At 40.3% G+C, this 17,298-nt stretch overlaps 1 protein-coding gene across 1 annotated transcript; it reads left to right on the top strand.

The window, feature by feature from the left end:
* Positions 1–789: 789 nt before the first annotated feature.
* LOC311132787 (inositol polyphosphate multikinase-like) lies at positions 790–16,536 on the top strand. The gene is made up of 6 exons (XM_084166125.1): positions 790–1,659; positions 3,442–3,527; positions 4,421–4,517; positions 4,954–5,126; positions 13,796–13,877; positions 14,480–16,536. The coding sequence occupies exons 1-6, from the start codon at positions 1,458–1,460 to the stop codon at positions 15,130–15,132; spliced, it is 1,293 nt and encodes a 430-aa protein (XP_084022251.1). The 5' UTR covers positions 790–1,457; the 3' UTR covers positions 15,133–16,536.
* Positions 16,537–17,298: the final 762 nt, after the last annotated feature.

Below are 17,298 nucleotides of genomic sequence, written 5' to 3'. Positions count from 1 at the left end.
TGCAAATAGAAAATATTAATAGTGCAATACGCAGAAATCGCAGCGCCATTTCCTGGTTGCTAAATTTCGAAGAGTTCACCTAATTTTAGTTTATGTGACGAAACAAAGAAAGGTGTAGAGAATCATTGGACCATCTAAATCTGTAAAAAAAAAACATTTCAGTAACCAAAAATATTGCTGTTTGAAGCTGGTGTACCAAAATCAAAAGTAAAAGACGCAAAGACGAAATTTAAGAACGGGAAGCATAGAAATAACGTATATAGAACAGATCTACAGCTTCTTAGGCTTGCTTTCAATGAAAATTGCAGATCTATAACACACATTTCTATGTGAATTTGGTCATTCATACAAAAAGTAACATTTTGCAGCTTTAAATTAAATAAAATCATGGTTTTACATTTCGCTTACTTACCTATGATGCAGGCATTTTAGGTAGGCATATTCCTCTAGATTAGACAGTTGATAGTCTTGTGTTGCCATACCACCAAATCACGTGGAAAGTGGTTTCCACTAGATAGCACAGCCACGAAGTAAACATTTGCAATATTGTAAAAATGTATGAAAACAATAATGTACTTTTTGGTCTTAATTTAAGGCTAGGTGTAGGCATAAGGTTATCCGTGCGGTTCAGGTTAGTGTTAAGATTAGGTTTAAAATCTGATTTCATTAAGATAAATTGAAGAAGTAGGCGGAGTTTATGACTTTGTGGCTGTGTTAACTAGGCTATTTTTTCGATAGTGATGGAAAAGCCGCTGCACTGAAGCTGTTGCCAGAAGTAGATATAATTGCGACAGTAGGGGCAGTGTCGCAAGTGTAGGTAGGTAACGTTAGCTAGCAAGATGAGATGGGATAGCCGCCCAGCCACACACATTGGATAATGTTCGAATGTGAAGACCCTTGCAATTCTTCAAAAGACATCGATAGCGTGTCCGACATTATATTGTTTCCCGTGCTTATTTTTTATTGATAAACAATTTTGCGTCAAGGAGCCTGTACGTCAGATGTGATGTCACGGTTAGCAGCCTGTCTTTTAGCATTGTGGGACGTGTAATATAAGCAGCAAACAACGGGGCTTGTTTGTAATGTATGTGTTTTCCAAATAGCAAACAAAACGGGTCGCGCTATAAGTAGTTTAGAAGAAACTCCACTTTTCGAAATTGCACGCAAATATCGGTCTTGTGTCGTCAGAACAGTTCCTTGAGGAAGTGGAATGTGGCCAGACTGTATTAATGTTGCCGACCAAGATATGAAACTCATTGTAGCGGTGCTTTTGCAGCCTTGCTACATTGTAAATACTAGGTTAGACTTGGTGCTGAACGCGAGCCCATTTGACGAATTCGATGAAGATACCCCTCGGTGTTCGAAATTGTGTGGGGGTTGCGCTGATTACCTAACTAATATCAACATGTGAATTATAGATTGCCTATTTCATTTTATTGAAAGCCATTGAATTGCGCATGTCGACTCAACATCAGATAATGGACTCTTTAGCTTTGGGAAGACTGGAAATCAATAGACCCATGGTGAACCTGGGGACTTGTCTCTCCGGCTCGGTGAAGGAGAAGAACGCCCAGGGAGGATCGCAGGCGGCCCACCTGAACGGATGTGTGCCGCTCTCCCATCAGGTGGCCGGTCATAAGTATGGCGTTGATAAAGTAGGTCAGTGACTGAACTTATCGAGGGGTGGGGGGTCTTCCTGCAGGGGCTGCATTTGGGCTACTGCTAAATTAATAGGGGAATACTGATCACTCCTGATAGGCTTACAAAATCCAATGCCTGAAGTAAGACTGCTAAAACTGAACTGTCAAGAGTGGGAAGAACCAATGTATTATTTGTCCCCTGTAGCTCAGTTGGTAGAGCATGGCGCTTGCAACGCCAAGGTTGTGGGTTCGTTTCCCACGGGGTGCCAGTATGAAAATGTATGCGCTCACTAACTGTAAGTCGCTCTGGATAAGAGCGTCTGCTAAATTACTAAAATGTAAAAATTATTTCTGGCCTCGGAGACAGTGACAGAGCACCAGTGTAAGTGGGATTTAAAACCGGTTGTCTCTGCTAAGAGCCTTTCAGTTGAATCCTACACTCAGGAAGGAATGGGTGTCACATTCGTATTTAGGTCACTTTCTAAAGACTCTTGATACATCTAACCTCAGAGTTGATTAAACGCTGATGCTTGGGAGTGTTCATTTCTTTTTCCAACTCCTATCTATCTAATATTAGAGCAAAGTCTCACACAGTGAGTCTATAGTGTCAGACTTTATAGGTTACTGGTGCTCAGGCGTTTTTGTATAAGGTACATCGTTTTATGACTTCATGTTAAACACAAGTTAACCTTTGCACTTCTCAGTTTGGTATTGCTGGTTCCCAACTGGCAAACTGTTTGGCCCTGTCTAGGTTTGCAAAGGTAGGGTGTGTGTTACTATATATATTTTTGTAACTTTCAAGCTTTTTAGGGGGAATTTATCAGATGAAATCTAGTGCCATTTTTGGGTACTTCAGATTATCACAGGTGTCTGTAATTATCTCTGGCTCTCTGTGTGGCCTTATCACATGTAAAATAATATGATTTAAAAAATAAAAAATAGAATGACAAAGCTGTAAAACATTATCCTAAATATAAACCATCAACTTAGTGAATAGCGTTGGTTTTTAATATGAGGGTTTCAGCATGAAATATCCTTTATATATATTTTTTAACACTTTTATTTATTTGACTATGTCAATGTGTCTTTGTTGTAAATGTTTTGGCACCAAACTGGTGGCAGTTGTGAAAAAAGTCAATAGTTGGAAGAGTTGCAGAGTTAATTAAAAAAATGCCCATTGTTGCTTAGATTGTTGCTTAGATTGTTGCTTAGATTGTTGCTTGTGGTCCTCTGTAGCTCAGCTGGTAGAGCACGGCACTTGTAACGCCAAGGTAGTGGGTTCGATCCCCGGGACCACCCATACACAAAAAAAAAAATGTATGCACGCATGACTGTAAGTCGCTTTGGATAAAAGCGTCTGCTAAATGGCATATTATTATATTATTATATAGATGCTTTTTTCCTTAATTAGGCTATTTTCTCTTGAACCATATGGTGTATCCACTAGAAACTCATAGACAATATGACTATTATATATGAATACATTTAAAAAAAAAAGTGATTAATGTATAAATTACCTAGATTACCTGTTAATTACCAAAATTACAGAAGATTCTAGTAACATTGGTAAATTACCAGTAGCTTTGCAACCCTAGCCCTGTCTGAATACTTTCTAAATGCATTCTTCCTTCCTCTCTTGAAGTAACTACAAATCTAACATGGTTGCACAGTTGTCTGATCAGTGATTATTTAGCAGGAAGGAAGGATGTATTTCTGAAATATTCAGACTAGGCCTTTATGTGGCAACCAGTACTAGATCTTTACTAAGTGTCAGAATGGCCCACACCTTTTGTTACAACAGGCATATTGCAACATCCTGATGGCACAGTACTCAAACAGCTCCAGCCCCCTCCCCGAGGTCCTAGAGAGATGCGGTTCTACAGCAAGGTAACCATCCACGTATTTTGATGCTCCAAAAAGATACAAAATAGATATTATCTGAAAGTACATCAATTTTGACTGTACAGTTACAGTATTCTCTATGAAATTGCTCTCAGTTCTACATGAAGTCAGCAAAAAGTAATCACTTTAAATTATTCAAAATGTTACTTGTGTACTTGGGAACAATCTTTCCATGTCAGTTTCAATAAAGTTATGTTCAAGTTGACGTTTAGATTAAATGTTAATAAAAAGAGAGGGGTATTATTTCAATCTCCCTGAGTAGCTCTTGAGGAAGCCTAGCAGGCCATACTGTGTCCAGTAATGTAGTCCACGTCTTTACTAGCTCAGTGGGCAAGGTTGGCACACTCTGCATATAAACCAGTGGGCTATCTGTTTATTGAAGGGTTTAGGAAAGGTGTTTATCTTGACGTGCCCACTGCAACATTTTAACCAGAGGGTTATCAGGGCTTTCCACCGGAACTGCTTACTCTCCTATTGTTAAAGTGGACTAAATGTCCACAGGATGAAATGGTTGCTTTGGAAACACTCTTACAGAGGAATCATGTATTAGTAGTTAAACTTGGCTACTTCCACCACCATTTCACGGTAGTAAACTATAAAAGGGAAGGAAAATTGTAGCTGGAGCAAATTAGGGTTAAGTGCCTTGCTCAAGGGCACATCGGCAGATTTTTCACATTGTCAGCTCGGGTTTTTGAACCAGCGACCTTTTGGTTACTGGCCAACTGTTCTAACCGCTAGGCCACCCCTACATGTGACATGTTGGTGAAACAACACCCCTATCAATAAAGACATTGAAATTCCCACATAGAGATGGGGATTAGTTCCCGCAAATGAGCTGATTTTGATTCTTCAACAAGGATGTCCTTTGCTTCGTCCAGGTCTACGCTGAGGACTGCGGCGACCCGTGTCTGTTGGACCTCCAGCATCACCTCCCTAAATACTTTGGCACCTGGTCCTCGCCTGAATATCCTAACGGTAAACACCGGTCCATAAGAAATCCTTAAACATCCCTAGGACAGTATTAAAAACATGACTTCAACATGTACCAGGGTCTGTATTCATAAAATAACTCTGAGGAGGAGTGCTAATCTAGGTTCCGGTCCTCCCTGCCCATAAAATCATACTCATTTGGATTTAAAAGGCAGAAACGGATCCTAGGACAGCACTCCATTCAAAAATACTTCTGTCACCGGCTGGAATGCAGTTTAAACCAATCAGCATTCAGGATTAGACCCACCCGTTGTATAAACGTAAACAATCATGGCAGTGCTTTGCTCCTAGAAATACTGTATGGCTGTAGGGGTGAAACACCGCCTCTTCTATCATTCTAGTGGCCAAATAGGTTGATTTATTTGTCTAAATGTCCAACGTCTCTCATGCCATGTTTCTGCGCCCTCTGATTACATCACAGAGCTGTACCTGAAACTGGAGGACGTGACTCGGCGGTTCCAGAAGCCTTGTATTATGGATGTGAAGATCGGCCAGAAGAGCTACGACCCCTATGCCTCCCACGAGAAGCGGGACCAGCAGATCAAGAAGTACCCTCTCATGGAGGAAGTTGGCTTCCTGCTTCTCGGAATGAGGGTGAGTCTTCCTCTTCAGCCTCATCATGAGTCCCTCCCACTGGGTTGAAAAGGGCTCTCCAATTGCTAATGCCATTCATTTTATTGAGAGGGGCTATATGAGACCTGTGTGGCAGTACCTTGGGGCTTATTCAGATTGAGAGTCTGTGCTGCAAAGAGATTTCTACTTTTCAATTCAAAGTACATCCTTGCCTTACCTTTCTTTGGCCCTGGCTTGGCAACTCAACATTCTTGCTGAGCAGCAATATTTACAGTAAATATCACAGAAGCCATTAGCATCCTTTAACAAACTATTAATCAACTATGTGAGCAACTTCTCATCTAAACCAAGTTACAACCCTGAATAATGCAACTATTCACAAGAATGTGCAGACAATTGAGGGTTTATTTTCTCAAGACAATAGCACATAAAGCACTGCTAGCTGGCTAACAACATATGCTTCATCAAGTAGCCTATCAAAAATGAACGAATACCCCTCTCATACAAATAAAAAAGTAGTTTATTATACAGCGCTAGGTAGAAAGCTAAACAAAATCCTTTCTGCATCTTCATCATATCATAAATCATTGGCTACTAGTTAAAGATTAGCTACTTTAGCGTATTAAAGTTACCTTAGAACAAACCTGGCTTCAATTGATCAATATCATGCAAATCATTACATGAGCTAAACGTTGTTAATTCACTGGGGAGTTCCTGCTTGCTGTTCCTGCTTGCTGATGAATGACCGTGTTCTGAAATTCCCATAAAGCTTCGGTTACAATTTCAGAGTAACTGCCTATTAGATAATCATTAGTGGTTACTTGGCATTAGTAACCATTGAGATTGTAACGGTAGAGAAAGGTCCGACTGTGAGGTTGTTTCTATATTAAGGGTTGTTTAGATCACTTCTGATATCCACTGTGTTCATTATATTAATACTTTATTTCTGTCAAGGTTGAAAAATTTAGTTAAAGAAAAACTGAGTGCTTTTGCCCTAGCTCAACTGCATATACACTGAACAAAAATATAAACGCAACATGTAAAGTGTTGGTCCCATGTTTCATGAGCTGAAATAAAAGATCCCAGAAACGTTACATATGCACAAAAAGCTTATTTCTGTCAAATTCTGTGCACAAATTTGTTTATAACCCTGTTAGTGAGCATTTCTCCTTTGCCAAGAGAATCCATCCACCTGACAGGTGTGGCATATTAAGAAGCTGAATAAACTGCATGATCATTACACAGGTGCACCTTGTGCTGGGGAAAAAGGCCACTCTAAAATGTGCAGTTTTGTCACACAACACAATGCACAGATGTCTCAAGTTGACGGAGTGTGCAATTGGCATGCTGACTGCAGGAATGTCCACCCGAGCTGTTGCCAGAGAATTGAATGTTAAGTTCTCTATCATAAGCCGCCTCTAACGTCGTTTTACAGAATTTGGTCTAACCGGCCTCACAACTGCAGACCACGTGTATGGCGTTGTGTGGGCGAGCGGGTTGTTAACACAGTGCCCCATGGTGGCGGTGGGGTTATGGTATGGGCAGGCATAAGCTACGGACAACAAACACAATTGCATTTTATCAATGGCAATTTGAATGCACAGAGATGACGTGACGAGATCCTGAGGCCCATTGTCGTGCCATTCATCCGCCGCCATCACCTCAAGTTTCAGCATGATAATGCACGGCCCCATGTCACAAGGATCTGTACACAATTCCTGGAAGCTGAAAATGTCCCAGTTCTTCCATGGCCTGCAAACTCAACAGAAGTGTTGCATGTTGCATTTATTATTTTGTTCAGTATAGTTGCAAAAACCAGTTAAACTAGTATTGAACAAGTAGAATCAATACCCAATTACATCATCTACACCATTAGACTAGTTGTTTTCTGTTAATATGGCAATCACAGGAACACAATGACAATAATCCCTCCAAGGGCGTTTACCAGGTGTTGATACACCTGCCTGGGCAGCCAAACCAGAGCGGCGGATTAGAGACTGGAAGGATCATTTAGGTGCATTTGTTATTTCTATTTTATTAGGATCACAATTAGCTGTTTCGAAAACAGCAGCTACTCTTCCTGGGGTCCACACAACACATGGCATAATACCGAACTTTAATAGACAAACAGCTCAACAAGAACTACATACTTTTAAAATAAAAAAGGACCTGACTGACAAATTACTGAGAAAACAGAGACTGTGGGTCTACAGTCAGTCACATCTATCAACTTCATGCTTACATACATACAGTTGACATATACATATAAGTTATTTAGGTCAGGTGTTGTTTTTAAGATAATATTGCTGTTTGCCTGGGTAATTTGAGATGGAATGGAGTTTGTCATTAGTCTGCCGTAACCTTCCAATTCCCCACTTCCTAGTTCCTGTCAGACTGGCTCCACACCTCACAAGGTTAATGTTTATGTGAAGAGTTCAATACCTCATTCAGGTCCATTCTGACGTCTCTCTGTTTGGTCGTCACTGACCAATCAATCACACAGGGCCAAATCCAACATAACACTATTCTACCATTCCATAATGACTTACAGAAGAGCAAAGACCTCATCTCCACCCCAAGGACCAACTGCCAAAAGAAAGGAAACACTTATACAAAGTATATTGAAAGCAGGTGTTTCCACACAGATGTGTTTACTGAGTTAATTAATCCATTAACATCCCATCATGCTTAGGGTCATGTATAAAAGTTCCTAGTTGCCCATTATTTTGGCTACCATTCTAGAAGAAGAGATCTCTGTGACTTTGAAAGAGGGGTCTCAAATGAGCATAGGGGGTTTAAAGGGGGTGTGTGTCTCTGTCACCAGATCTCAACCCAATTTAACCCCTTATGGGAGATTCTGGAGCGGTGCCTGAGACAGCATTTTCCACCACCATCAAAAAAATACCAAATGATGGAATTTCTTGTAGAAGAATGGTGTCGCATCCCTCCAATAGAGTTCCAGACACTTGTAGAATCTATGCCATGGTGCATTGAAGCTGTTCTGGCGGCTTGTGGTGGCCGAACGCCCTGTTAAGACGCTTTATGTTAGTGTTTCTTTTATTTTGGCAGTTACCTTTAGTTGAATGGCCTCCTCAACTAGAAGGCGGGGACAGTGCATCAAAGCTGGGACTGAGAGACTGGGAAAAACAGCTTCTATCTCCAGGCCATCAGACTGTTAAATAGTCACCATTAGCGGGCCCCCGCCCAGTACCCTGCCCTGCACCTTAGAGACTGTTGCCCTATGTACATAGTCATTGATCACTGGTCACTTTAATGTTTTACCCACTTCATATGTGTATATACTGTATTCTAGTCCAGCATCATCTTGCCTTCAGAAAGTATTCACACCCCTTGACTTTTTACGCATTTTGTTGTTACAAAGTGGGATTAAAATGGATATAATTGTCATTATTTGTCAAAGATCTACACAAAATACTCTGTCAAAGTGGAAGAAAATTCGAACAGTTGTAAAAAATAATATACAGTTGAAGTTGGAAGTTTACATATACTTAGTTTGGAGTCATTAAAACTCATTTTTCAACCACGCCACACATTTCTTGTTAAAAACTATAGTTTTGGCAAGTCGGTTAGGACATCTCCCTTGTGCATGACACAAGTAATTTTTCCAACAATTGTTTACAGACAGATTATTTAACTTATCACAATTCCAGTGGGTCAAAAGTTTACATAAACTAAGTTGACTGTGCCTTTAAACAGCTTGGAAAATTCCAGAAAATGATGTCATGGCTTTAGAAGCTTCTGATAGGCTAATTGACATCATTTGAGTCAATTGGAGGTGTACCTGTGGATGTATTTCAAGGCCTACCTTCAAACTCAGTGCCTCTTTGCTTGACATCATGGGAAAATCAAAAGAAATCAGCCAAGAACTCAGAAAATAATTGTAGACCTCCACAAGCCTGGTTCATCCTTGGGAGCAATTTCTAAACGCCTGAAGGCACCACGTTCATCTGTACAAACAATAGTATGCAAGTATAAACACCATGGGACCACGCAGCCATCATACCACTCAGGAAGAAGACGCGTTCTGTCTCCTAGAAATGAACATACTTTGGTGCGAAAAGTGCAAATCAATCCCAGAACAACAGCAAATGACCTTGTGAAGATGCTGGAGGAAACGGGTACAAAAGTATCTATATCCACAGTAAAACGAGTCCTATATCGACAAAGCCGCTCAGCAAGGAAGAAGCCACTGCTCCAAAACCGCCATAAAAAAGACAGACTACGGTTTGCAACTGCACATGGGGACAAGGTGCAAAGAAATGTCCTCTTGTCTGATGAAACAAAAATAGAACTGTTTGGCCATAATGACCATTGTTATGTTTGGAGGAAAAAGGGGGTTGCTTGCAAGCCGAAGAACACCATCCCAACTGTGAAGCACGGGGGTGGCAGCATCATGCTGTGGGGGTGCTTTGCTGCAGGAGGAATTGGTGCACTTCACAAAATAGATGGCATCATGAGGAAGGAAAATTATGTGGATATATTGAAGCAACATCTCAAGACATCATTCAGGAAGTTAAAGCTTGGTTGCAAATGGGTCTTCCAAATGGACAATGACCCCAAGCATACTTCCAAAGTTGTAAAATGGCTTAAGGACAACAAAGTCAAGGTATTGGAGTGGCCATCACAAAGCCCTGACCTCAATCCTATAGACAATTTGTTTGCTCTGTCAGGAGGAATGGGACAAAATTCACCCAACTTATTATGTGAAGCTTGTGGAAGGCTACCCGAAACGTTTGAACCAAGTTAAACAATTTAAAGGCAATGCTACCAAATACTAATTGAGTGTATGTAAACTTCTGACCCACTGGGAATGTGATGAAAGAAATAAAAGCTGAAATAAATAATTCTCTCTCCTATTATTCTGACATTTCACATTCTTAAAATAAAGTGGTGATCCTAACTGACCTAAGACGGGGAATTTTTACTAGGATTAAATGTCAGGAATTGTGAAAAACTGAGTTTAAATGTCTTTGGCTAAGGTGTATGTAAACTTCTGACTTCAACTGTAAGTATTCAACCCCCTAATACATGTTAGAATCACCTTTGGCAGTGATTACAGCTGTGAGTCTTTTTGGGTAAGTCTCTAAGAGCTTTCCACACCTGGATTGTGCAACATTTGCCCATTTATTCTTTCAAATTGGTTGTTGATCATTGCTAGACAACCATTTTCAAGTCTTGTCATAGATTTTCAAGCAGATTTAAGTCAAAACGGTAATTTGGCCACTCAGGAACATTCACTCTCTTCTTGTTAAGCAATTCCAGTGTAGATTTGGCCTTGTGTTTTAGGTTATTGTCCATCTGAATGGTGAATTAATCTCCCAGTGTCTGGTGAAAAGCAGACTGAACCAGGTTTTCCTCAAGGATTTTGCTTGTGCATAAATCAATTCAGTTTCTTTTTTTTATCCTGAAAAACTCCCCAGTCCTTAACGATTACAAGCATACCCATAACATGATGCAGTCACCACTTTGCTTGAAAATATGAGAGTGGTATTCAGAAATGTGTTGTATTGGATTTGCCCAAAACATAACACTTTGTATTCAGGACAAAAAGTGAATTGCTTTGCACAATTTTTTCCAGTATTACTTTAGTGCCTTGTTGGAAACAGGGTGCATGTTTTGGAAATGTTTTATTCTGTACAGGCTTCCTTCTTTTCACTCTGTCAATTAGGTTAGTATTGTGGAGTAACTACAATGTTGTTGATCCATCCTCAGTTTTCTCCTTTCACAGGCATTAAAGGCATACTTGGAGATTTTGGCAATGAGGCACTTTATCTACTCCCCAAGAGTCAGATGTACTTGTGGATACCATTTTTGTCTCTGTGTACTGTATGAAGGAAGTTTGAGGTAGTTTCATGAGCCAATGCTAACTGGCGTTAGCGCAATGACTGGAAGTCTATGGGTATCTGCTAGTATCCCATAGTGACTGGGTGTATTGATACACCATCCAAAGTGTAATTAATAACTTTACCATGCTGAAAGGGATATTCAATGTCTGCTTATTACATTTTTACCCATCTACCAATAGGTGCCTTTGCGAAGCATTGGAAATCCTCCCTGATCTTTGTGGTTGAATCTGTGTTTGAAATTCACTGCTTGACTGAGGGACCTTACATATATTTGTATGTATGGGGTACAGAGACGAGGTAGTCATTCAAAAATGACTATTTGTGTGTATTGTCTTGTATTGTTAGGTATACTGCACTGTTGAAACTAGGAACATAAGCATTTCGCTGCACCTGCAATAACCTCTGCAAAATATGTGTATGCGACCAATAAAGTAGATTTTCATTTGATTGTTGTATTTTTAGTGGACTAAGTATAGAGCAGCTTCCAGTGTCTTTGTCATCTGTTGAAAACTCTAAACATACAGTATCAGTCAAAAGTTTGGACACCTACTCATTCCAGGGTTTTGCTTTATTTGTACTATTTTCTGCATTGTAGAATAATAGTGAAAACATCAAAAGTATGAAATAACACATATGGAATCATGTAGTAAGCAAAAAAGTGTTAAACAAATCAAAATATATTTTACATTTGAGATTCTTCAAATAGCCACCCTTTGCCTTGATGACAGCTTTGCGCACTCTTGGCATTCTCTCAACCAGCTTCACGAGGTATTCACCTGGAATGCATTTCAATTAACAGGTAGGCCTGCTTAAAACTTAATTTGTGGAATTTCTTTCCTCCTTAATGCGTTTGAGCCAATCAGTTGTGTTGTGGCAAGGTAGGGGGGGTATACAGAAGATAGCCCTATTTGGTAAAAGACCAAGTCCATATTATGGCAAGAACAGCTCAAATAAGCAAAGAGAAACGACAGTCCATCATTACTTTAAGACGTGAATGTCAGTCAATCCGGAAAATTTCAAGAACTTTTCAAGTTTCTTCAAGTGCAGTTGCAAAAACTGTCAAGCGCTATGATGAAACTGGCTCTCATGAGGACCGCCACAGGAATGGAAGTTACCTCTGCTGCAGAGGAAAAGTTCATTAGAGTTACCAGCCTCAGAAATTGCAGCCCAAATAAATGCTTCAGAGTTCAAGTAACAGACACATCTCAACATCAACTGTTCAGAGGAGACTGTGTGAATCAGGCTTTCATGGTCGAATTGCTGCAAAGAAACCACTACTAAAGGACACCAATAAGAAGAAGAGACTTGCTTGTGCCAAGAAACACGAGCAATGGACATTAGACCGGTGGAAATGTGTTGTTTTGTCTGGAGTCCAAATTTGAGATTTTTGGTTCCAACCGCCGTGTCTTTGTGAGATGCAGTGTGGGTGAACGGATGATCTCTGCATGTGTATTTTCCACCATAAAGCATAGAGGAGGAGGTGTTATGGTGTGAGGGTGCTTTGCTGGTGACACTGTCTGTGATTTATTTAGAATTCAAGACACACTTAACCAGCATGGCTACCACAGCATTCTGCAGCGATACGCCATCCCATCTGTTTGGGCTTAGTGGGACTATCATTTGTTTTTCAACAGGACAATGATCCAACACACCTCCAGGCTGTGTAAGGGCTATTTGACCAAGAAGGAGAGTGATGGAGTGCTGCATCAGATGACCTGGCCTTCACAATCCTCCGACCTCAACCAAATTGAGAGAGTTTGGGATGAGACGGAAGGCAGAGTGAAGGAAAAGCAGCCAACAAGTGCTCAGCATATGTTGGAACTCCTTCAAGACTGTTGGAAAAGCATTCTAGGTGAAGCTGGTTGAGAGAATGCCAAGAGTGTGCAAAGCTGTCATCAAGGCAAAGGGTGGCTATTTGAAGAATCTGTTTAACACTTTATTTTTTTGTTGACTACATGATTTCATATGTGTTATTTCATAGTTTTGATGTGTTCACTATTATGAGTTTTTCCAGGGGAGGGGCTTTTTGGCTCGGAGCATGGAAAATTCTGCTTGTCTGCAGTGTGTGACCACAAAGTGATGAGACTCATTACTGATAATGATGTTCCTGATTGCAGTGAAAGAGGGAGGAATCCCTCTGGTAAAATGCTCCTCTCAGCATGGACATGGAATGAATGTCTCTGGGTCCTCACAGACACATAAGTACATTGTCACATTACAGTGGGGTCTGGAATTATAGGATCCCTTGATTACAGTGAGCAAATACTGTATAAAATAAATAACACATACTGAGCTATATTGTATGCTCAAAAACATAAAAAATTATATTATTTTATACTAATACAGTTGCTCAGAATAAGAGATTTTGTTTTTTACAAGTAATACAAATAATAAATAAATTACTTTACTCACTAGTTCTTTAAAATATATCTCTATGCAAATGTATGCAAATCATCAACCTTTTTCTTTTCTTTTCTTGTAATTGTACTTTTTTTGTTATTTGTTTGTCTTTTTTGCTGATCTTTTTTAAGGGATCCAATCATTCCAGGCCCCACTCTACATGTCCATCATAATATAAATGTTTTGAGCAAATTGTGTTTATATATAATTTCTCCACCAGAGGGAGTATTCCACCCGTGATTCTATCATGGAGAGGTCACTTTGAGTTGAACGTTATATAGAGACGCATCATCTCCTTTTTGAAGTTGTGCAGCGTTGCTTTTTAGTGCTCCCGTATGAGAAGAAACAATAGGTCTATGTACTGCATCTAACTGTTTCTTGCCATTGATGTTAATTCTTCCTTCTGTCCTTCTAACCCTCCAGGTGTACAAGGTCAACTCTGACGAATATCACTCGTATGATCAACATTACGGGCGAGGCCTTCTCAAGGACACCATCAAAGATGGTGAGCTCCTAAAACAATAATAATCCTGTCACAAAATACACAACATTATATCCTTCTGTCTATTTCAACAGGCTTAAGGTCTGGGTTCCCCAATAGGTGGCCCTAAGGGCAAATTCGGCCTGTTGATTTGATTTGGGCCACTAAGTTTGAAAAAATATATATATATAATTTTCGTTGTTGGACATAAGACAGTAATATCACCAGGAAATCAACTAGGTGATGTTAATTGAGGAAATCTGTTCCCAAGTATTACCACGCATAGATAGAGGCATATGTGATCGTATCCCAATGTAATCAAGGTTTGTAATGATTCTGTTTTTGTCAAATAATATATCTGTTTGGGATTCTTGCGGTCAATTTGCAATGTACTATTTATTTTAAAACTATGCTCTGGCCCCCTGACCATCCGCTCAAAAATCATCCCACGGCTAAATGTAATTGGAGACCCCTGGTGTAGGTTGTAGTCACTTGCTGAACTTGCTCTCTAATAAGAAAAAGCTTCAGGCATCGTCTAAACAGATCAAATCATCACCATCATATTTCTTATCAGTAAACATTGGATTCCTCAACAACAACAATTTCCTTTCCCATTCCTCTCCCAGGTTTATCCAAATTCTTCTCTAATGGGAGGAGTCTGAGAAAAGATGCCGTCGCTGCCAGTATCCTGAAGGTCCAGAACATCCTGCGATGGTTCGAGGGCCAGAGCCAGTTAACCTTCTATGCTAGCTCTCTGTTGTTTGTATATGAGGGCCTGCCCCCTCCCAGCCCTGAGGGCCATGTCTTCAGGGGCCCCCCAGAGAAGACTACGTCTGCCGCTGACGCCTGCTGTGAGCCCAATGAAGAAGTACTGGAATACAACAACAACATCCGGGTTGCCGTGCCGCTCGACTACAGCCTGTCCACCATGTACACCATGTACAAGAAGGGCTGCACCCGGGGTCACCATGGCGAAGTCACCGCCGCCAGCGACACCACGACAGGCCCAAACCCCCAGGAGGACAACAGCACGTGGAAGTGCCCAGGTCTGGTGCCAGCAGAGCAACCCAACGGCAACGGTATCAAAGCCCAACTGGAAGAAGAGTCTGGGGTGGGGGAGGGAGGCCGTGGGGAGCCACATCCAGAGCAGAGGGTCAGCGAAGTGGAGGTGAGGATGATTGACTTTGCCCATGTCTTCCCCAGCGAGAGCCAGGACCAAGGCTACATCTATGGCCTGAAACACTTGCTGGAGGTGCTGCAGCAGATCCTCCACCAATAACCTTCTCTCTCCAGTGGTTTGTCTCTGCCTGTCCATTGGTCAAGTCAAGTGTACCCATCTGTGTTTTACTGTGTGAATGGAGGAGTTGTAGCGCCCCCAGTCCCTCATCCCTCTCTCCCTGTAATTCTCTGCACTATGATGAAGTCAGTTCTCCATAATTCTTTGTCCGATGTATGTGCTTCTTGATTTTTAACCACTGTTAACCGGTATCTAACTCAGGTAAACTACTGTCATCAATACTCACAGGATTATCTCTAAAGAGTACCGTTGTGTTGTTGGCTTGCTGATCATATGTTGTACGTTTTATATCATTTTGTCTTTTCAGATTTCACGTCCTTTTGTCCTAAATGTTGACAGAATGATGTTATTTTTATCCAAGTTATTATACTCATACAGTGCAGGTTAAGTCATTTTACAATTGTGGTTCTCTAATTATTTTGCTGCCAAATTGTCTCCTTAAAACCTGTGTCCTTGCAGTGTTACTTGTACATGGGGCGGCAGGTAGCTTAGTGGTTAAGAGCGTTGTGCCAGTAACCGAAAGGTCGCTGGTTCTAATCCCCGAGCCGACTAGCTGAAAAATCTGTCTGTGCCATTGAGCAAGGCACTTAACCCTAATTGCTCCTGTAAGTCGCTCTGGATAAGAGCGTCTGCTAAATGACTAAAATGTAAATGATTAACTTTTTTAAATGATATTAATCTCGGAAACCCAGAACTAAAATCTTGCATAATTGCGTCAGTGCTCATTTCGGTTCTGGGGGGAGATGTTAAGAGAAAGATACTAACGTGACTTGCGAGGTCTCCATCACCCCAAAATGGAAACTCTCTGCAAGTTTCAGGCAAGTGTATGGGCAAAATGTCCCTTTCCCTTCGGAAATTTGAACGATGCGAGCACCTGCGAAATGGTTAGTCGTCACATCTCACAGTCTGTTGACAGATGCCATACTACCATTTATGTTACGTGCGTCTGTCCACAAGAGATTAAGATTACATAGTACAGTTGTACACTGTGTGTCGTGGTCTGTTTAATTGTAAAGAAATGCAATACGCTGCTCTGATGACAATGAATTAACAAACTGACCAGAGAGATTTTTTTATCGAGTGATTCATGTTCAGAGGAATAGAATGCCAAAGTACTGGTGAGTGGGAGCAAGGTGTGGCTTGTTCTAAACTCGAAGGCCTGGAAGTGAATTAGATCCTTGTGGTGTTGCCAGTACCCTGACAGTGGGATCTCCCTATCAAGATATTGTCTGTTTTTTAAGTGAAGATGAATGTTTTTCATTTGCTTCTTCTAACCCTGATTGCTATAGAATGTCTATGATTTTGTTATTTTAACAAAGATATGCATATATTTTCAAAGACATGCAGACAATGCTACATTTCTGTGTTTGATTTTGAACTAATACCAAAATAAAAAAATATATTTTTGGATGATACTCTGAACTTGACAATTTAGTACATATTTGAAATGGTAATGAGGAAGAACCTTTATGGGAAATGTTTACAGTCTTTTGAAGATATTTCACTCTGTTATTATCACTGATTTATTTATTTTTTATCCATATTCATTTCAGACATTTATCATTCTGGCAGCTTTTACATTTTTACATCTACTCAAAATGTCTTCATGTTATCGTTCCAACTCCGTAGCAAACGACCAGCTTCAGCATTTTGCACCAGGGCATTGTTTGTTTTAGCAAAATTCTCTAAATTGTAGATAATGATTTACATTACAGTAACTCTATCTTCATGAAGTACTCATAACCTACCTATAAGCACTTTAAATTCAACATTTCATAACATATATGCTAATTTGTGTTTATAGATGTGCTATGAGTGGGCCATGTATATGGAGGTACAGTATAGTCAATCGTTACAGAACAATGTACCTCTAAGATGGTTGTTTACTGTTGACATCCTCTGCAGCTCCTTTGGACGTTGTGGTTCTAATGCATTAGAACCACAACAGTTAGTTAGTACTCTATAGAAGGACTGTACATTGCATCTTGGTGAAGTCAATTATGAGTTGTTGATTTGAAATCTTGTTTACACACCAGTTCTATTTTATGAGTAAAACTGTGTCTTTGAATAGTTCATGGACAGGAAGTTAACAAATGTTTGCTTAAGTCTGCTATTCTTTCATTTTTGTTCAATAATGCACTGAAAAAC

This window comes from Coregonus lavaretus (genome assembly GCF_964263955.1).
Source record: "Coregonus lavaretus genome assembly, chromosome: 1".
NCBI classification, from domain to species: domain Eukaryota; kingdom Metazoa; phylum Chordata; class Actinopteri; order Salmoniformes; family Salmonidae; genus Coregonus; species Coregonus lavaretus.
This window is presented reverse-complemented; position numbering and strand designations above follow the sequence as displayed.

Excerpts from the sequence above, each read along its gene's own strand:
- LOC311132787 (XM_084166125.1), top strand. The coding sequence starts at position 1,458 with ATGTCGACTCAACATCAGATAATGGACTCTTTAGCTTTGGGAAGACTG. Across the intron at positions 1,660-3,441 it reads GTATGGCGTTGATAAAGTAG|GCATATTGCAACATCCTGAT; the intron begins GTCAGTGACTGA and ends TTGTTACAACAG. Across the intron at positions 5,127-13,795 it reads TCCTGCTTCTCGGAATGAGG|GTGTACAAGGTCAACTCTGA; the intron begins GTGAGTCTTCCT and ends CTAACCCTCCAG.